Raw genomic sequence first — 24,227 nt, forward strand, 5'->3', positions numbered from 1 at the left:
CAATTATTTATAAATATCTGGCACCTTTAGAAATACCTGGCACTTACAACTTTATGATTGTTTTCCAAATAGAACACAAGATCGTTGTGCATCAATTTCACATGTTGCATGCAGTTGTTGTTTCGATAGCTCCCTATTTAGTGCTATGCATGGTTCCTTTGTAACCTCGAGTTTGACCAGAGAAACCACTGGAAATGAGTCTACTAATAAAGGCTTTCGATGCAGTCAAAAATATCTAGTTTGATAGGCTCAAGATGCTATAATCCGATATTTCTTGATTGATATCACCTCTTATTTCTAGGGCAAGATGAGGTCCAAGGTTCAATTTTTGTTGAAATCAGCCCCAAAAGGTGGGATGGTTATAAGGTAGAAAAGGTCCAGATTAACCTCTCCGAGCCCCATGAAAAAGAACGCTATAGTCTCAAGGTTCCATACGTGCGCTCTCGATACTAGGAGATGAGATGCATCATTGTCATTTTCTGTCACAGCTTAACGTACGCTACATCCTAAGCGAAAACTTTTCTAATAGAGGACGGAACGTTATCGGCTCTCAATATGTTGCCTTGGTGGAGTGTAACGGTTAGAATTCTGCAGACAAAACCCAAGCACCTAGAAAGTTAATTGGCTTCTTATTGTTACCTCAGATAAAAAACAGATTTTTTTTTTTTGATTTTTGTTTATGTTTTGTTTTGCCCGCTGCGTACAAGAGAAGCAAATGTTTATGGACACACATCCTAGAAATATCTGTGACACATAGTAGAGGTGACAGCTGCAAGGAAGAACGAGAGGAGGGAATTCAAAGCGTGCCTAGGCTGTCTACTTGTTCCCTCGCCAAAAGGGAAGTTACCTAATCTTAAAATCAATGACCCACATCTTGAGATGCAAGAACGGTGGGTCCGGCATCATTACGGATGACTAAATCAGGGACAATGCTATGCTGCAACCATTGCTCCGTTTTGCATCCAACATGGCAGGAGGGAATTGGTGCAAGTTACGATGCTTGGCTATTATATCAGCTCCATGTCAGACGAAGAATGTCTCTCTCTGTAGGTACATAAGAGAGAGAGATTATTAACTTCATTGGTGCAAGTTAGGATGCTTGGCTATTCTACTACCTAGCTTCATGCTATGAATGGTGCAAATGCTTTTTATTGCAGTGTGGTTGGTGCCGCAATTCAAGATTGAGGCAGCAGCAACTAAATGTGATGCAGTTTGCTGAGAAAAGAAATCTAGTAGATAAACAAAAAATGGAACGTTTAAGTTAGAAAAGAATTTGCTCTAGTGTGGTGTAAATAAGCATGCCTTGGAGAGGTCAAGTTGAGGTTCTCTGCAACTGTAGCTAGATATATGAGATGATTCAAATATAGACACTTATTTAGATTCCACTAACTTGCTCCAATGCATGCCCTTAATCTTCATTTAAAAGAACATGAACTGGAAACTTGGGACAAAATTGAGTAAATTGGAAACGAGCAGCTCGAACTCGTAGTTTAACAGGATTAGTCTCACTGTCTCAGACCCTTTTATTTCTGGTGAAAGTGTCACGCTCCGAACCCAGCGCCCGGGTTCAGTACGCGACCGGCCGCATGAGCCCTAGAGCAGTGCCCTAAAGATCATGCAAGGCCTATGATTAACAAAATTCCAATAAATCCACAATTAATCTAGTAATTCAAATAGAGCAGTCCAACATGTCCAAATAAACAAATTAGTTCAATTACAAGATCTTCAAATGTTCATCGACATCAAAGAAGTACAAACAAACTAACTAGCTAATGACTCTGATACTTGCACTCTGCGCCCATCCCATCCAAATCTAAGCATCCTGCAACTCTGATAAAAAGAAAGAAGAAAAAGGAATGAGCTTTACAGCCCAGTAAGAATCTCTATACATCCACACCAACACAATAATAATATAAATCTGAAAATCACGACAAGTCGATGCACATATCATGAAGTCATAAACTGGCTATCAAACCTCAAATAATCAATATAAATATGTACATAAAACATCAATAAAAGTCTAGCCACACAATAATGATATAGCATAGGATAGCTTATAAACCTGTATTATAGTTTCAATGCCTTTTCTTCAACTTGATCCGGATTAATTATCTTTCCGACTTTGGGTCAAATCTCGGTCACATTTCTCAGCCTGTGGTGGGGCAACCAAATTATCACATTTTCAGCCTGTGGCAGGGCCTGCACAATATAGTTCCACATTTCTAGCCTGTGATGGGGCCTACCAAAGTATCACATTTTGAGCCTGTGGCGGGGCCTGCACATTATAGTTCCACATTTCTAGCCTGTGAGGGGGCCTGCCAAAGTATCACATTTTCAGCCTGTGGCGGGGCCTGCATATTATAGTTCCACATTTCTAGCCTGTGAGGGGGCCTACCAAAGTACCACATTTTTCAGCTTGTGACGGGGCCTGCCATAATAACAAGATAAACCCAAAGTCCCTTTACATACAATCCAGTTTACATCCACACATCAATTTCTTTATATTTATTTCCGGCTTTAAACTAACCACGGTCACGTTTCCAGCCCGTGACGGGGCAACCAATATCACATGGTTAGTTTAGAGCACCACATCCATCAGTCTAATTATGTAGGTGTAAGTTATGCGCATGCATGCATCCATCATAATACCAACCACAAGCGAATATGATCATAATATCAACCACAAGCCGACACGATCAAAATATAATTTAATATAAAACTAATTTTGATTTATCTGGATTATAGCATATCATACATATCTAAGTATAAAAATATTATATCATGCAGGATTGGCGTACAAGGATCCTTACCTTTGTTGAAAATTTAGACAACCAATCACCCGCCCTCACGGCGATAAAGAACCGGAATGCACAGAATCCCGCTCAACGTCCTCTCGTCCAACAGATTGTTTCCCTACAGAACCAAATCATCATTAAAATTTACTCAAGATATATGATAATCCAGGACCCCTGTTTAATCCTCTAAAGGGTCCTCTAAAATCTAGTATTCCAAGACTATCCAACAATCCATGATCTCCCTGAATTAAACTAGAGAGAAAACAGACTAATAAGAGACAGCATCTAGAGGGAGAAGATAAAATAACAAAGAAGAGAGAGAGTCGGCTCTCTCTCTCTCTCTCTCTCCCTCTCTTCCTTCTTCTTCCCGTAAATAAAACAACAAAGAAGAGAGAGAGAGAGTTGGTTCTCTCCCTCTCTCCCTCTTCCTTCCTCCTTCCCGATGGAAAGGAGGAGAATGCTTGGCAGCCGGCGGCCTATGGCCGGTGACGCCCCATGGTGGTGCCATGCCCGGCGACGGCCGGCCGGGACGGAAGGGAAGAACACGCCCGGCGACAGCCGGCCGGAACGGAAGGGAAGAAGGCCGACAGAGGCTCGGCTTTCCCCATCAGTCCGGCGGCTTTCCGACCACATCCCTAAGGAAATAACGGCCAAAGATGATGGAAGAGGAGGAGAAGATGCTCACCTTGCCTCCGGCGAGGTCCTCCCGACCGGATCGATGGCGAACACTCCGATTCCTTCCGAGGCAAGGTAAAACCCAAACCCTTTTTTTTTTTTTGTGTGTGTGTGTGTGAGAGGGCTCTCGGTTGATGCCCTAGGGAGAGAAAGAGGGACGTTCCTCGCCCGATATGGGAGGTTTAAATCGCCCTCTAACCTCCCCTCCGATGGATTCGGAAGGAGGGGAGAGGGGTTTTGGAAACAGGGGAGGGAGCCAATCGGGGTCTCCCTCCCCCTTTTTCTCATGTGTTGGGCCGCCTTGTTTGGAGGCCGGCCCAATCACATGCAGCCTTTACATTCTCCCCCACTAAAAAAAAAATTTCGCCCTCAAAATTGACATACCTGAAGTTTCAAAAAGCTGCGGATATTTGACTTTCATCTCTTCTTCGAGCTCCCAAGTAGCCTCTCTTTCTGTATGATTATTTCATTGTACCTTTACAAAAGGAATGGTTCGATGTCGTAGTACTTGATCCTTCCTGTCCATAATTTGTACCGGAAACTCCTCATAGGTTAAATCCTCCTGAAGATGTAATGGTTCATATGCTACCACATGACTCGGATCTGGGACATATTTCTTCAACATTGACACATGAAAAACATTGTGCACACTAGACAAAGCCGGTGGTAAAGCCAATCGATACGCCACCTCCCCAACTTTGTCCAAAATCTCAAACGGACCAACATACCTAGGGCTTAATTTGCCACGAACCCCAAATCTCATCACACTTTTTGTAGGTGACACTCTCAAGAAAACATGATCTCCAATTTGAAATTCAAGTTCTCTCCTTCTATTATCAGCATAACTCTTCTGGCGACTCTGAGCTGTACGAAGTCGTTCTCTGATCACTTGCACCTTATCAACAGTCTGTTGTACTAACTCTGGGCCTAACAATTTTCTCTCGCCCACGTCATCCCAACAAATAGGAGATCGGCATTTCCGGCCATACAACGCTTCAAAAGGAGCCATTTGTATACTTGCTTGATAGCTATTATTGTAAGCAAACTCTATTAATGATAAGTGGCCATCCCATGCTCCTCCTAGATCCATGACACAAGCTCTCAACATGTCTTCCAAAATCTGGATGGTTCTTTCTGACTGTTCATCGGTTTGGGGGTGAAAAGCTGTGCTAAAGCTCAATTTGGTTCCAAGAGCCTTATGAAGACTCTTCCAAAACTGTGATACAAATCTACTGTCCCTATCTGACACAATGGTAACTGGAACCCCATGCAACTTCACAATATGCTCTATATATAAACCTGCCAATCTCTCTAAGGAGAAACCAACTCTGAAAGGCAAAAAGTGTGCTGATTTGGTTAGCCGGTCAACAATTACCCATACAGCATCATTACCTCGTAGGGTTTTTGGCAAGCTAGTCACAAAGTCCATGGTGATATGCTCCCACTTCCATTGAGGAATAAGTAGAGACTGTAATGGTTCCGCAGGTCTCTGATGTTCTGCTTTTACCAGCTGACATACTAGACACTGGGCTACAAATTGAGCAATATCCTTTTTCATACCACTCCACCAAAAATGTTTCTTTAAATTCTGATACATCTTGGTGCCTCCTGGATGCATTGTATAAGCCGAGCTATGAGCGTCCTCTAAAATTTTATTCCTTAATTCTGGAACTTTAGGGACGCACAATCTGCTACCGAATCTTAAGGAACCATCCTCATGCACATGGAATTCGCTTTGAACACCAGACTCTACTGTTCCCCTTACCCTCTGTAATTCTGAATCCTCTTTTTGAGATGACTTAATCCTTTCAATCAAGGTAGGCTGCACCATAAGATTAGCAAGTCGTACTTGAGGATCATGCAGTCGTACTTCAATTTCATATCTCTCCAAGTCCAACAAAATGTTTCTTTGTGTAGTGATCAGAGCCGCTAATTTACTTGGAGATTTCCTGCTTAGAGCATCGGCCACAACATTTGCTTTTCCCGGATGGTAATTGATAGTTAGATCATAATCTTTTAATAGCTCTAACCATCTCCTTTGCCTCAAATTTAGCTCCTTTTGAGTATAAATATACTTCAAACTTTTATGGTCCGTAAAAATTTCACAATGTTCACCATATAAATAGTGCCTCCATATTTTTAAAGCAAAGATCACAGCTGCTAACTCCAAATCATGTGTAGGGTAATTCAGCTTATATGGTTTCAACTGTCTAGAAGCATAGGCTATCACCTTCTCATTCTGCATAAGAACACAACCGAGGCCCTTGCGTGATGCATCACTATAGATGCTGAAGCCTCCTGTTCCAGATGGAAGGGCCAATATCGGAGCTGTCACCAATCGTCTTTTCAACTCCTGAAAACTCTGCTCACAATCCTCCTTCCATTCAAATTTTACTTGCTTTTGGGTTAGACGAGATAGAGGCATGGCAATACGAGAGAATCCCTCAACGAATCTCCGATAATATCCCGCCATTCCCAAAAAGCTGCGCACCTCGGACACATTAGTAGGTCTACTCCAATCAACTACTGCCTCTACTTTCTTTGGGTCGACAGAGATGCCATCCTTGGAGATCACGTGCCCGAGAAAGGTGATACTGTTTAACCAGAACTCACATTTCTGCAACTTGCCATAAAGCTTGTTTTCTCTAAGAGTTTGTAATACTATCCTCAAATGCTCCTCATGCTCTTGTGGACTTTTTGAATAGACTAGAATGTCATCAATAAATACTACCACAAATTGATCCAGGTAGGGTTTGAACACCCGATTCATAAGATCCATAAAGGCTGCTGGTGCATTTGTTAACCCGAAGGGCATAACCAAAAACTCATAGTGTCCATATCTAGTTCTGAATGCTGTCTTTGGTATGTCTTCAGCTTTTATTCTCAACTGGTGATATCCGGAGCGTAGATCAAGTTTTGAGAAGATTTGTGCCCCTTGCAGCTGATCGAACAAATCATCAATTCTCGGTAAAGGGTATTTGTTCCGCACTGTTACTCTATTTATTTCTCGATAATCAATGCAAAGCCGAAAACCGCCATCTTTCTTTTTCACGAATAATACAGGGGCACCCCAAGGAGAAATACTAGGCCTGATGAAACCCTGATCCAACAGCTCCTGTAGTTCTTCCTTTAGCACTTTTAATTCAGCTGGAGCCATCCGGTATGGGACCTTAGAAATCAGTCCAGTGCCAGGAATCAAATCAATGGAGAATTCAACCTCTCTATCAGGGGGTAATCCTGGCAAATCCTCTGGAAAGACATCAGAAAATTCTCTCACAATAGGAATGTCCTCTAGTTTGAGTTCTTCCAGCTGGGTGCCCATTACCATGGCTAAGAATCCTTCATCACCTTTTCGAAGGAGTCCCTTGGCCTGTATGGCTGAAATTGCTTTTGGCGGAGGTAACATTCTGTTGCCATTAAAAGTAAACTCTGGCTGACCAGAAATTTGAAATTTTACTGTTTTCTCGAAGCAGTCAACAGTGGCATGATATGCTGCCAACCAGTCCATCCCAAGGATCATGTCGAAATCCTTCATCCCTAGGACTAGTAAATCTACTTTCATTTCCCTGCCTTCAATATTCAAGAAACAATCTTTGCAGACAAAGTTAACTAAGATTACATCTCCATTAGGGATGGAGACACACAGTTCAGTCTCTAGTGGCAAAGAAATCAATGTACTATTTCTTCCAACAAAATTAGCAGATACAAAAGAATGAGTAGCTCCAGGATCAATCAAAATATAGGCATTCATGGATGAGATTTCAATTGTACCTGTCACCACGGTGTTAGAGGCGTCGGCATCGTGTTGTGTAAGAGCATAGACTCGCCCCAGAGTTCTAGGCCTCTGCTGTCCTCCTCGTTGTTGTTCATTCTGAGATACTTGATTTGCTGGAGCTCCCGAAATAGGCTGAGACGTTTGTCGAGCCTGTTGCTCACTGCGATTAGGACAGGTATTTGCCTTGTGGCCCTGCTGGCCACACGAAAAGCAATTCCCATTGAACCAGTTGCACTCGCTCTGATAGTGGGGTCCGCCACATCTATAGCATTTCACAGTATCCTTGCGCTGAGCCTTATTATTCACAGCAGTTTGTTTCTTGGGCCTGAATTCAGTATTTTTGCCATCCTTATTTTGTAACTCAGCTTGTCTGTTTCTCTTTTTCAAAATTCTTTCCCTCTCTTCTTGAGTGTCATTCAAGCCCCTTTCAACTACTAAAGCCTTGTTAACCACATCCTTGTAAGAAGAAAGCTCGAAGGTAGACACCTGTTGTCTGATTCGGGCTCTAAGTCCACTTTCAAACTTTTCAGCTCGTTCTCTCTCATTCTCCACCTGTCCTGGGGCATACCTGGCCAGTTCCTCAAACTTTGCAGCATACTCTGCGACCGTCAATTCTCCTGCTCTAACCGGGTAAACTCTCGAAATTTCTGTCGTCTCACACTTTGGGGAATATACTTATCACGGAAAAGCTCCTTAAATCCTTCCCAAGTCAAAGATGTAGCATTCTGTCCCATCTTTCCTCTTTCCACATTCCACCAAATATCCGCTACTCCCAGCAGCATAAATGTAGCAAAAGTGACCCTATCCTCATCAGGGCATCTCAGAGCATTGAAAACTTATTCCATTTCATTTAGCCAAGTCTCGGCCTCTAAAGGGTCAGAAGTGCCTTTAAAAGCTGATGGTGCAAACTTTTTGAATTCTGCCAAACTGACATGATGCTCCTGCCGACTTGTAGCCCCCTGTAAATACTGGGGAGTCATCTGCTGCTGCTGATGTTGTAACTGTTGCTGCATAAACTGTTGCTGCTGTTCCATGAAGCGTTGTTGCATCTCCATCATTCTCATCATGTCTGAACGGGAAGTAGCTTGTTGTTGCATCATTGTTTGCATCATCTGAAAAGCACTCAGTGGTTCATTAAGCTGAATTCCAGGCTCACCCGAGGTTCCTGTCCTTGGAGTTTCCGGGGTTCCCATCTCCAAAGCACTACCAATAGGGTTGACGTGCTGTTCCTGCGGGTGCATACTCCTGGCCGGCGAGGGTGGAGCACCTTCTTGTTGTTCGGAGGGCGTCCAAGCAGCGGAGCCAACGACAAAGTGAGTCGGCCTCCTATTACGCCCACGTCCACTCCCTCGTGCCATATCAACCTACACAAGTTACTTTTAACATTTCAAGATTGCAAAGAAAATGTATCTAGAGGGTACTTTAATAAGTCATTAGATATTTTTCCCCCACTCACACTCGTCTGAACCTAAACCTTAGGATACCTAAACCTTAAGCTCTGATACCACTCTGTCACGCCCCGGACCCAGCACCCGGGTTCGGTACGCGACCGGCCGCATGAGCCCTAGAGCAGTGCCCTAAAGATCATGCAAGGCCTATGATTAACAAAATTCCAATAAATCCACAATTAATCTAGTAATTCAAATAGAGCAGTCCAACATGTCCAAATAAACAAATTAGTTCAATTACAAGATCTTCAAATGTTCATCGACATCAAAGAAGTACAAACAAACTAACTAGCTAATGACTCTGATACTTGCACTCTGCGCCCATCCCATCCAAATCTAAGCATCCTGCAACTCTGATAAAAAGAAAGAAGAAAAAGGGATGAGCTTTACAGCCCAGTAAGAATCTCTATACATCCACACCAACACAATAATAATATAAATCTGAAAATCACGACAAGTCGATGCACATATCATGAAGTCATAAACTGGCTATCAAACCTCAAATAATCAATATAAATATGTACATAAAACATCAATAAAAGTCCAGCCACACAATAATGATATAGCATAGGATAGCTTATAAACCTGTATTATAGTTTCAATGCCTTTTCTTCAACTTGATCCGGATTAATTATCTTTCCTGTCACGCCCCGAGCCCGAGGCGCGGCAGACGCCGCACGCCCACACGGCGGACCGCACAGGCGTGCAAGGCAGCAGATCATATCAAAGCAGATACAGCTATTCAAAGATGACATAATTATTTAAATTGTTCAAAAGCAGACTTATAAAATTTCAAAATAGCATATGCCAACATAATTCAAATGTCCAAACTAAACTAACTAAAATGTCAATAACTGAAGGAATCGTCGGAAAATCTAACGCACTCCCCAATCCCGTGTGATCAAGCCTCTGGATCTGAAAAATGAAGAAAACAGAATAATGAGCTACACTAGCCCAGTAAGCAACAAAATACCCCAGAGTGGGGTCAGAGCATATCAGATCAAAATACAGGATAATGTCTGGAATAAATCATAAATAACATCATTTGTTGTTTTCAAAACTTATTATCATTTTTCCAAAAACTCTTATACCAGAATCTCAACATAATAGGCTACGGCCACGTAACCCAGTGGCATGGGTTGCACAAGGTGCCAAACACCACTATTATTATGCACCGGTGGTACGGTGTCCAAATACCACTATTCTAATCACCGGTGGGACGGTGTCCAAATACCACTATTCTAATCACCGGTGGTACGGTGTCGAAACCGGTTCCTCACAGATTACAAGTCGACAGGGCCAACGTATAATCCCCATTGGCGGGGCCAGAACAGAACAGAACAGATCATAGCCATGCTGAGAATACATATATATAAAAACAGATTTCATAAATTTTCCAATCATAGTTTACGGATTTCAAAGCATAATTTTCAGAAATTTAACATGCCAGACCCATTTTACTAAATACAAAACATATTTCAGAATTTAATCTATTTATCAAATAATTTAAAAATCACACTCGAAGTATTAAGTTACTTACTTCTTCTCGCTTGATTCCTACTTCAGATAGACGGATCAGGTTCACCTGTTTAAATTTAATTAATTCCTTATTAATTTTAGAGCTAAGCAAAATCCAAAAATAATACTATTGGTCACGGCCCAACAGGGTCCAGAGTTGGCCCATAATGGGCATGGCCAGATAGGGCCCATATTGGGCACGGTCCAATGGGCCCACAAAGACCCAGCTAAATAGGACCCCCAAGGTTGGCTTCTAACTGGTTTATTTATGCAATAAAATTTATTGCAGGGACTAATACTTAATTATAGGGTACTGTTCTATAATAAAACTTGAGTGAGGGGACTAAATAAATATAGTTGGGGGCCTTTATGTAATAAATCTTTCCTATAGGGATCAAATACAAATTACAGGAGTCCCTATTTCTGAAATAGCATACTGCCAAGGGCTTAACTGCAAAAAAATCTGTTTATTGGTCAAATGGGTTTGGGTTTCGGATCCCGGGTTTCGGGTTCGGGTTTCAGTTCAGGTTCAGGTTAAGGTTTGGGTTCGGGTTCGGGTTCGGGTTCGGATTCTCGGGTTTGATCTGGATCCAAGTTGGGCCCATGGGGGTATTGCCCAACTGGGCCCAACCGGACTGGACTGGGCCCAAGTTGGGCCTGCAATGGACTGGGCCCAACGGCCCAATTTGGCCCGTGATGGGCCTCCTCCTTCCCCAAACTCCCCCCCACGAACAGGGGGAGAAGAAGAGACGGAGGAGAGAGGGAGGTGGCCGGCGGGGGTGGCCGGCTTGGGTGGCCGGGGGCCACCCCTCGATCGACTGCCAGCCAGCCGCCATGGCGGCCGGCGGCGTTGCAGGGACCGACGGGGAGGAGAAGCAACCGAGATGATGATCTCGGCTGCTTGGGCTGAAACAGAGGAGAGGAGGATCTCGACGGAGGAGGGCTTACCGGCGGTCGACGGAGGTGGCAAATCCCGGCCGAGGGAGGCTCGGTCCGGCGTCAAGCGACGGCGGCGATGTTTGAAGCCGAGGGGTTGGATCTCGGAGCAGGGGAAGCTCGCGGAGGGGATCCGGGCGGCGCTCGGTCGGGAAGACACACCGATCGGAGAGGAGGAGGAGGGAAGGAGGAAAGAGAAGGAGGAAGAGGGCTCGGTTTGCCCTAGGGAGGAGGATTTGGGGGGTTTTTATCACCCCCCTCGTGATGGCTCTCCGCCGCGAAGATCGCGGCGGCCGAGCGAGATCCGCGGCCGCGGTTCGGCCGCGGATGAGCTGGAGGGGGGGTGCCGCGGGACTAGCGACATCCCCGCCCCGATCATCCCCGGAAGAGCCGGAGAGGATCGCAAATCGCGATCCTCTGTTCCGGCCTTCCAAAAAGAGAACGGGACTGAAGTCGGCAGGGGCTACCGACTTCAGCCCGTGTCTCACATTCTCTCCCCCTTAGAAAAATTTCGTCCTCGAAATTTAACATACCTTAGCTTGCAAAAAGGTCCAGATATTTTTCCTTCATCTTGTCCTCCAGCTCCCACGTGGCTTCACGTTCTGAGTGATTGCTCCACTGGATCTTAACATAAGGAATCGTGTGCCTCCTCAATACTTGCTCTTTTCTATCAACCACACGTACAGGCTGCTCAGGATATGTCAAATCTTCTCTAAGCTGCAAAGGAGCCACTTCTACCACATGGCTCATATCTGGAATATACTTTCTTAACATAGAAACATGAAAAACGTTGTGGACTCCAGACAGTGAAGGTGGGAGTGTCAATTTGTATGCCACAGCTCCTACTCTTTCCAGAATCTCAAAAGGGGCCCACATAGCGTGGACTGAGTTTTCCACGTATTCCAAATCGCATCACCCCTTTAACTGATCAAATAAGTCATCAATTCTTGGTAGAGGATACTTGTTCTTTATTGTTACTTTATTTATCTCTCGATAATCAATACATAATCTCATACTACCATCCTTCTTCTTTACAAATAAGACTGGGGCTCCCCAAGGTGAAACACTAGGTCTGATGAAACCCTTATCAAGAAGATCCTGCAACTGCTCCTTTAATTCTTTCATTTCAACTGGAGCCATTCTATAGGGGGTCTTAGAGATTGGTGTGGTACCAGGAATCAAATCAATTGCAAAATCAATTTCTCTATCTGGTGGCAAGCTAGGGAGGTCTTCCGGAAAGACATCGAGGTATTCATTTACTACTGGGATATCTTCAAATCTTTGATCTGACTGTCTAGTGTCAACCACTGTGGCAATATATGCCATACTCCCCTTTCTAAGTAGTCGCTTAATTTGCATAGCAGAAATAATTCGAGGGGAGGTATATGCACCACTGCCGATGAAGCTGAATTCAGTATCTCGAGGGATCTAAAATTTTATCCGCTTTTCATGACAGTTAATGGTAGCAAAGTGTGATGCTAAGTAGCCCATACCGAGAATTATGCCAAAGTCATGCGTATCTATAACTATCAAATCAGCAGGCAAGTCTTTACCTACTATCTGAACCGGACAAGTCTTGCAGACCTGATTACCCATCATCCCACTTCCAGCAGGGGTGTTAACATGCAAATCATACTCTAACAGCATGCAAGGTAGATCATGTTTTCGCACAAATATCGATGACATAATGAATGTGCAGCACCAGTATCAAATAGTATATAAGCATAAACAGAAGCAACCGGTAGTGTGCTGATCCCTCAAAGGATAATAACTAACCTTAGAGTCAAATTATTATGTTGCTAAGAATATGATTCACAAAATGAACATGTACTGATAATCATTAGATAGCAACGATTTATCTCAAAAATGATTTGTATCAAATCGCAAAAGTAGGTCTAAGAAGGCAAAGTATTGATACCATGATTCAATATGCCACAAAGCCTTTAACTTAAACTTATAAATCATAAGATGAGAGCAAATAATGCATGGTTTATTCAGATATTTAACAAATTAGACCATATTTGGTCATCAATCAACTAACCCGAGTCATGATACGTTCAAATTATCATTATTATTATTATTTTCTTAGCATACCCAAAAATAGCAAAGTCTATCCAAGAAATAACATAATCATATCAGGATTGACCTGAGAATCAATAGTGTTCACCTTCCCTTATTAACAAAATCTTTCATTATTGAATAACATAGTCTTTCATCATAACATGTTACCAAAACACAGTCAATATTTTTGACCAGTTTAAATTTACTCAGTTAATCAAATTTCTGCTGCACAACTCAGATCAATATTTTCCAAACTTTCTTATTGATCCCACATCATCAGCAAATTTTTTTTTTTTTTAATATCCAAACAAAATTTTATCCTTGCTTCCCAAGTACACTAGATCATGATTAACCCTTGAGATAGTTATCGTATTTGTACCATCATATAATCAAGCAATCATATTCTAGATCCAAATTTGAACTAAGCCAATTCTAGTTTTCCTTAACAATTCTATTATACAAGTTGATATTTATTCGAAGCTTCGATAATTAAAAGATTCTCGATCGATTAACTTACTCAGGAGCTTATTTAATCATCCCGAATCTTTTCTTTTAGGCTAAACTTATTTTTGCCTCTCATGAAATCCCCCTTGCATTTCTCATACGGTGATACAAAATCCATAATCAACTCATAGCCTTGATTTATAAATATTTAACTAACAAGAATCTAATAATCTGGTTCAAAGATTTACAAGAAATTCCACAAAGATATAAACTCTATGATTTTACATTGAGATCAACTCCTCAAATAAGTAAAATATTTTTATTTGTAATACTGCAAACATTTCAGGATCTTGTAAATCTACTGGACTTTAGAGAATTTACTAATAACACAATGATATCCATATCGATCAAAATCAAAAATACTATACTTTGCAATGATTTTTATTTTTATTTTTATTTTTTTATTTTCTTTCAAGCATCAAGAACTTTTCTAAATCAAGCAAGTCCTATTTTCGACCAACCCAAAAAAAAATATTTAAATCCACCAATATTCTCAAGATTACTAATTGACTTTCCATCAAAATATCAATCTTAATTGTTTTAAGTCTCAAGTAGAGCCAAATAAGAATTATTAAGTCTCATCCCAAAGTATATTTTCCTTCTATATACGAGCTCCATGCATGATCCACATACAGATTTCAATGAATATTTTCTAGTCCAAGCTTTAAACATCTTTTTATAGATGAATCTTAAATTGCTACCAAAATAATTAACTTCAACTAGAAGCAATATTCACAGTGCCTGATATCAAGTTAAACTTCCCAAATAATTACATTGCACGATAATAACTCATGATTAATATTCCTTCACTTAATTTAGTCAAAATCTAATTAATCATAACTTGAAATACAAGTTGCTCTACCAAGAAAACTCTTAGAGTAGCTCATTCACACTTTGGTTACGACCATAATTAGGTTGCAGTCTAATTTTAGCATTTCAAAATTATGATAAAATAACTCAAATTTATCAATAACAAAAGCAAATAAATGCCTTCATCTAATGGCCTAATGTCTACCCATCTCTCAAACTTTCTGACGAATCCTAAAGATCCTAAAACTTAAGCTCAATCTGACTATTTCAAATACAATCCCTAGGAATCTGAAACCTAAGCTCTGATACCACCAAATCTGTCACGCCCCGAGCCCAAGGCGCGGCAGACGCCGCACGCCCACACGGCGGACCGCACAGGCGTGCAAGGCAGCAGATCATATCAAAGCAGATACAGCTATTCAAAGATGACATAATTATTTAAATTGTTCAAAAGCAGACTTACAAAATTTCAAAATAGCATATGCCAACATAATTCAAATGTCCAAACTAAACTAACTAAAATGTCAATAACTGAAGGAATCGTCGGAAAATCTAATGCACTCCCCAATCCCGTGTGATCAAGCCTCTGGATCTGAAAAATGAAGAAAACAGAATAATGAGCTACACTAGCCCAGTAAGCAACAAAATACCCCAGAGTGGGGTCAGAGCATATCAGATCAAAATACAGGATAATGTCTGGAATAAATCATAAATAACATCATTTGTTGTTTTCAAAACTTATTATCATTTTTCCAAAAACTCTTATACCAGAATCTCAACATAATAGGCTACGGCCACGTAACCCAGTGGCATGGGTTGCACAAGGTGCCAAACACCACTATTATTATGCACCGGTGGTACGGTGTCCAAATACCACTATTCTAATCACCGGTGGTACGGTGTCCAAATACCACTATTCTAATCACCGGTGGTACGGTGTCGAAACCGGTTCCTCACAGATTACAAGTCGACAGGGCCAACGTATAATCCCCATTGGCGGGGCCAGAACAGAACAGAACAGATCATAGCCATGCTGAGAATACATATATATAAAAACAGATTTCATAAATTTTCCAATCATAGTTTACGGATTTCAAAGCATAATTTTCAGAAATTTAACATGCCAGACCCATTTTACTAAATACAAAACATATTTCAGAATTTAATCTATTTATCAAATAATCTATTTCAGAAGTATTAAGTTACTTACTTCTTCTCGCTTGATTCCTACTTCAGATAGACGGATCAGGTTCACCTGTTTAAATTTAATTAATTCCTTATTAATTTCAGAGCTAAGCAAAATCCAAAAATAATACTATTGGTCACGGCCCAACAGGGTCCAGAGTTGGCCCATAATGGGCATGGCCAGATAGGGCCCATATTGGGCACGGTCCAATGGGCCCACATAGACCCAGCTAAATAGGGCCCCCAAGGTTGGCTTCTAACTGGTTTATTTATGCAATAAAATTTATTGCAGGGACTAATACTTAATTACAGGGTACTGTTCTATAATAAAACTTGAGTGAGGGGACTAAATAAATATAGTTGGGGGCCTTTATGTAATAAATCTTTCCTATAGGGATCAAATACAAATTACAGGAGTCCCTATTTCTGAAATAGCATACTGCCAAGGGCTTAACTGCAAAAAAATCTGTTTATTGGTCAAATGGGTTTGGGTTTCGGATCCCGGATTTCGGGTTCGGGTTCCAGTTCAGGTTCAGGTTCAGGTTTGGGTTCGGATTCGGGTTCGGGTTCGGATTCTCGGGTTTGATCTGGATCCAAGTTGGGCCCATGGGGGTATTGCCCAACTGGGCCCAACCGGACTGGACTGGGCCCAAGTTGGGCCTGCAATGGACTGGGCCCAACGGCCCAATTTGGCCCGTGATGGGCCTCCTCCTTCCCCAAACTCCCCCCCACGAACAGGGGGAGAAGAAGAGACGGAGGAGAGAGGGAGGTGGCCGGCGGGGGTGGCCGGCTTGGGTGGCCGGGGGCCACCCCTCGATCGACTGCCAGCCAGCCGCCATGGCGGCCGGCAGCGTTGCAGGGACCGACGGGGAGGAGAAGCAACCGAGATGATGATCTCGGCTGCTTGGGCTGAAACAGAGGAGAGGAGAATCTCGACGGAGGAGGGCTTACCGGCGGTCGACGGAGGTGGCAAATCCCGGCCGAGGGAGGCTCGGTCCGGCGTCAAGCGACGGCGGCGATGTTTGAAGCCGAGGGGTTGGATCTCGGAGCACGGGAAGCTCGCGGAGGGGATCCGGGCGGCGCTCGGTCGGAAAGACACACCGATCGGAGAGGAGGAGGAGGGAAGGAGGAAAGAGAAGGAGGAAGAGGGCTCGGTTTGCCCTAGGGAGGAGGATTTGGGGGGTTTTTATCACCCCCCTCGTGATGGCTCTTCGCCGCGAAGATCGCGGCGGCCGAGCGAGATCCGCGGCCGCGGTTCGGCCGCGGATGAGCTGGAGGGGGGGTGCCGCGGGACAAGCGACATCCCCGCCCCGATCATCCCCGGAAGAGCCGGAGAGGATCGCAAATCCCGATCCTCTGTTCCGGCCTTCCAAAAAGAGAACGGGACTGAAGTCGGCAGGGGCTGCCGACTTCAGCCCGTGTCTCACATTTCCGACCTTGGGTCAAATCTCGGTTACATTTCTCAGCCTGTGGTGGGGCAACCAAATTATCACATTTTCAGCCTGTGGCAGGGCCTGCACAATATAGTTCCACATTTCTAGCCTGTGATGGGGCCTACCAAAGTATCACATTTTGAGCCTGTGGCGGGGCCTGCACATTATAGTTCCACATTTCTAGCCTGTGAGGGGGCCTGCCAAAGTATCACATTTTCAGCCTATGGCGGGGCCTGCATATTATAGTTCCACATTTCTAGCCTGTGAGGGGGCCTACCAAAGTACCACATTTTTCAGCCTGTGACGGGGCCTGCCATAATAACAAGATAAACCCAAAGTCCCTTTACATACAATCCAGTTTACATCCACACATCAATTTCTTTATATTTATTTCCGGCTTTAAACTAACCACGGTCACGTTTCCAGCCCGTGACGGGGCAACCAATATCACATGGTTAGTTTAGAGCACCACATCCATCAGTCCAATTATGTAGGTGTAAGTTATGCGCATGCATGCATCCATCATAATACCAACCACAAGCGAATACGATCATAATATCAACCACAAGCCGACACGATCAAAATATAATTTAATATAAAACTAATTTTGATTTATCTAGATTATAGCATATCATACATATCTAAGTATAAAAATATTATATCATGCAGGATTGGCGTACAAGGATCCTTACCTTTGTTGAAAATTTAGACAACCAATCACCCGCCCTCACGGCGATAAAGAACCGGAATGCACAGAATCCCGCTCAACGTCCTCTCGTCCAACAGATTGTTCCCCTACAGAACCAAATCATCATTAAAATTTACTCAAGATATATGATAATCCAGGACTCCTGTTTAATCCTCTAAAGGGTCCTCTAAAATCTAGTATTCCAAGACTATCCAACAATCCATGATCTCCCTGAATTAAACTAGAGAGAAAACAGACTAATAAGAGACAGCATCTAGAGGGGAGAAGATAAAATAACAAAGAAGAGAGAGAGTCGGCTCTCTCTCTCTCTCTCTCTCTCTCTCCCTCTCTTCCTTCTTCTTCCCGTAAATAAAACAACAAAGAAGAGAGAGAGAGAGTTGGTTCTCTCCCTCTCTCCCTCTTCCTTCCTCCTTCCCGACGGAAAGGAGGAGAATGCTTGGCAGCCGGTGGCCTATGGCCGGTGACGCCCCATGGTGGTGCCATGCCCGGCGACGGCCGGCCGGGACAGAAGGGAAGAACACGCCCGGCGACAGCCGGCCGGAACGGAAGGGAAGAAGGCCGACAGAGGCTCGGCTTTCCCCATCAGTCCGGCGGCTTCCCGACCACATCCCCAAGGAAATAACGGCCAAAGATGATGGAAGAGGAGGAGAAGATGCTCACCTTGCCTCCGGCGAGGTCCTCCCGACCGGATCGATGGCGAACACTCCGATTCCTTCCAAGGCAAGGTAAAACCCAAACCCTTTTTTTTTTTTTGTGTGTGTGTGTGTGAGAGGGCTCTCGGTTGATGCCCTAGGGAGAGAAAGAGGGACGTTCCTCGCCCGATATGGGAGGTTTAAATCGCCCTCTAACCTCCCCTCTGATGGATTCTGTCACGCCCCCGCCTCTGCGAGGCACGTGAGGCACTTACTGCCCACGTGGGGGCCACATGAGGGGGGAACACGGGGCTCCCCTGCCAGATATTGTCCGGTTCTGGGGCTTCACGCAAGCGTCCTTCACCCCTCCCCGGTTTTGTTTTCCATCCAAAACGCGTCTGCAGGATTTGGAGACACCCGCCTCATATGCCCAGGCTCTGGAACGAGTCTTTCCGATGTGGGACTATTGGGCCTCACACCCTTCCCACCATCGGACAAGAGCCGTCCTCGGCTCTGATACCAAATGTCACGCCCCCGCCTCTGCGAGGCACGTGAGGCACTTACTGCCCACGTGGGGGCCACATGAGGGGGAAACACGGGGCTCCCCTGCCAGATATTGTCCGGTTCTGGGGCTTCACGCAAGCGTCCTTCACCCCTCCCCGGTTTTGTTTTCCATCCAAAACGCGTCTGCAGGATTTGGAGACACCCGCCTCATATGCCCAGGCTCTGGAACGAGTCTTTCCGATGTGGGACTATTGGGCCTCACAGATTCGGAAGGAGGGGAGAGGGGTTTTGGAAACAGGGGAGGGAGCCAATCGGGGTCTCCCTCCCCCTTTTTCTCATGTGTTGGGCCGCCTTGTTTGGAGGCCGGCCCAATTGACCCCCTTTTTCTCATGTGTTGGGCCGCCTTGTTTGGAGGCCGGCCCAATCACATGCAGCCTTTACAGAAAGATATGAGCTTCTCCTTTTTTTTTTCTTTTGCTTCTTTTTGTTTCTGGTATTGTTGAGGGAAGAGGAGGTCTAGAAGTCCACCTAATTTATTTCTCTATTAATATTTCAAATAAGTCTAACAGAGTCGCTTATTAATGAAGTCTGACAGTCTAAGACAAAAGAGGTAAGTAAACTTTATACTCCTTGCTAGTTTTCGAACTTGTAAGTAAATCTCGCACTCCTTATTATTTTTCAAATTATCATATATTCTATACATATGATATTGCCAATAAAAATGTCATATTTTCTTAAAATTATGGATCAACATATATATTATAAAATCATGCTTTATTATGAAAAATAATTTTATACATATTTTGATGAAAATAGCTTTATTATTAAATATGATTCTAATCATGCTATGTAGTATTTTTTTCATCTATTTATGTGTATGTTGTAAGAAAAAGATATAATTTTTTTAAAGGCTCTCAAATAGCTATGTATGATCTGTAAAATTGAAAAGATTGGCACCCAAAGCTAGCATCCATACGAACATAAGTCCAGCTAGCATGTATAAAGTTGACATACGAAACATGAATTTATGTCGATTACGAATACAAGCTTTGTCATGGGTATAAAGTAACCGTAGTACGAATATATGTAAGCAATATTTTGAACTATGATAAGACTATATGACAAAAGAATGCTTTAAGAATGTGTTTGATCTTATAACCATGTTTATGAAATATGGATGATTTTTGTATGTATGATTGACTTTATGACTTGTTTTAATATATTATGCTATGAAATGTTTTATTTTGCAATATCTATTATTTTTTTAAATGATGCATTGACATAAAAAAACTTATGTTTGATCTGATAAGGTATATTTCTATTTTTATATTTCTCTCTCCAGGTGAATGCAGACAATAGGGATGAAGGATATTTTAGGCTTAGAGTTCGTACTAGCAAGCTTGATGATCTGTATAGCAGAACTTTAATTTTTTAGTGGTTATGAATATGTAGCTTAGTATATTGAGGATTATGAGTTTGGTATTTATGTTTGAATTTAGATGCTCTGACCTAGTATTGATTTCATTTAATAGATAATATAATTAAACTTTTATTTTTATATTTTGTTTGAGATAAATTTGGAAGTTAAATAAAATGTTTGGCTTCGTGTTATCGTGAATTGTATCCATTGGTAGCATGGCTGTGTTATGTTTCGAATTTGGGGCGTGACACAAACAGTTGGGCTAGTATTCAAGTCGGGCCACTCAAGTGGACTGGACCCTAACCAAGCTGCTGCAGCGTCTCGAAATGCCGGTGACAATTCTATTCCTCTCCTTTTCCTATATTCTATCTTTTTCCCCATCAGTCTGGCCATCTCCTGAAAGACGCCTCCGTGTATGAAATCTTGAGGAAGATATGCCAGTTCCTCTCCTTCCAAGTGCACCTACAAATTGCATTAATATCTCATTCCAAACTAGCTAAGTTTATTAGGAATATTCTCTTCTGCCTCCGGTTCATCCAAAGAGAGAGCATCGAGGACATTCACCCTTTGATCCCAATTTTACATTTATTAGCCCTCCAAATAGATCATAAGAAGGGGTGGCTAAGGAAAAGATGATTCATCACCATTTCCTTGGGGTAAATGCAGAGGGACAACCCTCTAGAAACCACCTAACCTTCTAATGCCGTCATTTCCCTTTCATTTGAATTTTGTTCTAAGATGAAGCCACATAAAGATCCTCATGCTTTGTGGAGTTGCATACTTCCACAAGGCATGGTAGAACGGACAAATATAGTCCCCTTGGCTTTAGAAATTTACAGGAGTTAATGAAGAAAATTGTTGAGCTCTCCGTCTTCCAACTTGGCCTGTCATGGATATCTCCCAGCTGAAATAGGTTTACAGTTTCCACAAAACTTTTCCACTCTTCATGAAAATATAAGGGCCATCTACTTCTAATTATTAACTATACACACTTACCTATAGAACAGGTAACAGACTCTACCGTTGAGGGTCTTGGATAGTCCAACTCATAGCACAAGATCTCCAATAAGCTGAATTGCCATAAAAACAGTGGCATGCTAAATATAACTTATGGCAACATCCATGTAAAAAAAATATAAGGATTGAATAAAGGTCTTATCCCCCTTATTTCCTTGATATGAGAAAATTATGTAGCTACAATCAACCTAAGTTTATATGATTTTTTTTGTTTTATTTTGAGACTCCTTGAGCCTGACTTTCCCAAAAGAAAAGGCCTTTTCTTCGAGGAAAATGAATATCATGTCATGTTTTTAATTCTAGTATCTTCTCTTATATTTCTTAAATTTTAAATTACTGGCTAACCACTAACCTCCACTTGAACGCATCCTAGCTCTCAGAAGCAACAACATAGAAAGACCCTTGAATAATTCTAGCATTTTCATCCACAAGGACTTGCGCAGCCCGTGAGCAAGCAAGTCTTGTCCACTGATGCAGCAATCTCAACATTAAATTGGATGTGGATGGATGAACTACCCAAGGGTTTCTACTTTTTATCCTCCACTGGAATAGTTCTAGCATTTTCATCCCAATTCTTCTCCAAATGGAGCGAAAACTATCCTTACTTTTGGTGATACGTCTGCTTACAGGAATCGCAGCAACCAAATATGATGAATTCACATACAATGGATTCCAAAGGAGTGAGTTGTACCTTGATGGCATAGCAGAGATCATACCCAAAGGCCTTCTGAGATTAACCAACACTACAAACAACCAGCAAGGACATGCATTCCACAAAGTGCCACTGCATTTGAAGAACACCATAGATGGTAATGTTTACTCTTTCTCTACTTGCTTTGTTTTTGCAATACTCACCGAATATCCAGATGTGGGTGGTGGTGGATTTGCACTTGTGCTCTCTCCAACCAGGGGGCTCCCTGGGGCTATGCCCAAACAATACTTTGGTCTTTTCAACTCTACCAATGAAGGCAATTCATCAAATCATGTCCTTGCTATTGAGCTAGACACCATCTCCAATCTGGAGTTTGGAGATATTGATAGCAACCATGTCGGAATTGATGTCAATGGATTGAGGTCGACAGACGCCGCGCCGGCATCATATTTTGTTGAGAAAATTGACAAGTTTAACAACCTCAGCCTTACAAGCGGGGAACTAATGCAGGTATGGGTAGATTATAGCAATCCAGAGAAGAAGCTAAATGTCACAATATCCCCCATCAGTGTGCCCAAACCAAGCCGTCCGTTGTTGTCTTCTTCCATTAATCTCTCCTCGGTAATATTAGATACCATGTATATTGGCTTCTCTTCTTCTACAGGCTCCATTCTAACATCCGCTTATGTTCTGGGTTGGAGCTTTAAGATGAATGGGCAGGCGGCTGCCCTCGACCTGTCCAGCCTTCCTTCACTTCCTTTGAAAAAGCATAGAAGAAAGCTAACGTCTCTGATAATTTGGCTGTCCTTAGGAGTAGTGGTGTTCATGACTATAACCGCCTGCAGTATTGCTTACATAATAAGAAGAAAGGCAAGATATGCTGAAGTTCTTGAAGAGTGGGAGCAAGAGAACAGAACTCATAGATTCTCATATAAAGAACTATTCAAGGCTACCAAAGGCTTTCCTGAGAAAAATCTTCTGGGAGTCGGCGGTTTTGGAAGAGTTTACAAAGGCAAGCTGCCCACCTCTAAAACCGAAATTGCAGTGAAGAGGATATCTCATGATTCTAAGCAAGGAATGAGGGAGTTTGTTGGGGAGATTGCGAGTAACAGTCAGCTCCGTCACCGCAATTTGGTCCGACTTCTTGGTTATAGCCGTAGGAAAGGGGAAGTCCTTTTGGTCTACGAGTTCATGCCTAATGGAAGTCTTGACAAGTTCCTCTATGACGCAAACAAGCCAACGACCCTTAGCTGGAGTCAGAGACTAAAAATTATCAGAGGTGTGGCTTCAGGTTTGCTCTACCTGCATGAAGAGTGGGAGCAGATTGTTCTACACAGAGATATAAAAGCAAGCAATGTCTTGCTGGACAGTGAAATGAATGGAAAATTGGGAGACTTTGGACTATCAAGATTGTATGATCATGATAGCGATCCCCAAATCACTCGTGTGGTAGGAACTTTCGGTTATATAGCTCCAGAGCTCACTAAAACAGGCAGGGCAACTACAAGCACTGATGTCTTCGCCTTCGGGGTTTTCGTACTTGAGGTTATCTGTGGAAGGAGGCCAATAATGCAACAAGAATCACTGGACCTTCATTTGGTGGACTGGGTGTGGAGGAGTTGGAGGAATGGAGTAATTCTAGAGGTTCCAGATGCAAGACTGGGAGGTGATTACCATCTGGGGGAATTGGAAATGATCTTAAAGATGGGATTGCTTTGTTCACATCCTGTGCCTGCAGCAAGACCAACCATGCGCCAAGTGATGCAGTTCTTGGATGGTGATCTTTCACTGCCGCAAATACCCAAGGATGGGAAGGGCATCACTATTTCATCACCAGAGCATGCTGAAGAATTAGAATAAGCATAATTTCATAAGTTTCACTTGTAAACTGTTCCATCCACTGAGAAAGAGCCCATCCTCTTTGAAGGTTGTTGATTTTCTTGAATTCAGGTAACTAGTGGAATTTGAATGTGAGTGCTATATTTCGTCATTTCCTCTCTTCCAACTTCACTGAGAGACCAAAAATAACATCCAATTAAGTGGTCATATCCATCCTTTATTCTCATTTAAAGATGAACACAAACTGCTATGAGCACCAAGTAATTCTGAGCAAATCATTCAGCTTCTTTAGCTTAGGTTAAACACTGTCTGTG

The 24,227-nt window shown here is 42.7% G+C and overlaps 1 protein-coding gene and 2 long non-coding RNA genes across 3 annotated transcripts; 1 reads left to right on the plus strand and 2 right to left on the minus strand.

Moving 5' to 3' along the window:
- Positions 1–1,771: 1,771 nt before the first annotated feature.
- LOC120109966 lies at positions 1,772–3,803 on the minus strand. Its single transcript, XR_005510784.1, has 3 exons — positions 3,481–3,803; positions 2,811–2,913; positions 1,772–1,830 (listed from the first exon to the last, which is right to left on the minus strand). It is a non-coding gene; the product is annotated as an uncharacterized LOC120109966 (long non-coding RNA).
- LOC103697364 (L-type lectin-domain containing receptor kinase IV.2-like) lies at positions 3,490–24,133 on the plus strand. Its single transcript, XM_039123885.1, has 2 exons — positions 3,490–3,545; positions 20,620–24,133. Exon 2 carries the CDS (start codon positions 22,006–22,008, stop codon positions 23,932–23,934), a length of 1,929 nt encoding a protein of 642 aa, XP_038979813.1. The 5' UTR covers positions 3,490–3,545; positions 20,620–22,005; the 3' UTR covers positions 23,935–24,133.
- Positions 9,007–18,590, minus strand: LOC120109965. Its single transcript, XR_005510783.1, has 3 exons — positions 18,510–18,590; positions 17,833–17,935; positions 9,007–9,046 (listed from the first exon to the last, which is right to left on the minus strand). It is a non-coding gene; the product is annotated as an uncharacterized LOC120109965 (long non-coding RNA).
- Positions 24,134–24,227: the final 94 nt, after the last annotated feature.

Source organism: Phoenix dactylifera, chromosome 2, assembly GCF_009389715.1.
Source record: "Phoenix dactylifera cultivar Barhee BC4 chromosome 2, palm_55x_up_171113_PBpolish2nd_filt_p, whole genome shotgun sequence".
Classification (NCBI taxonomy): Eukaryota; Viridiplantae; Streptophyta; class Magnoliopsida; order Arecales; family Arecaceae; genus Phoenix; species Phoenix dactylifera.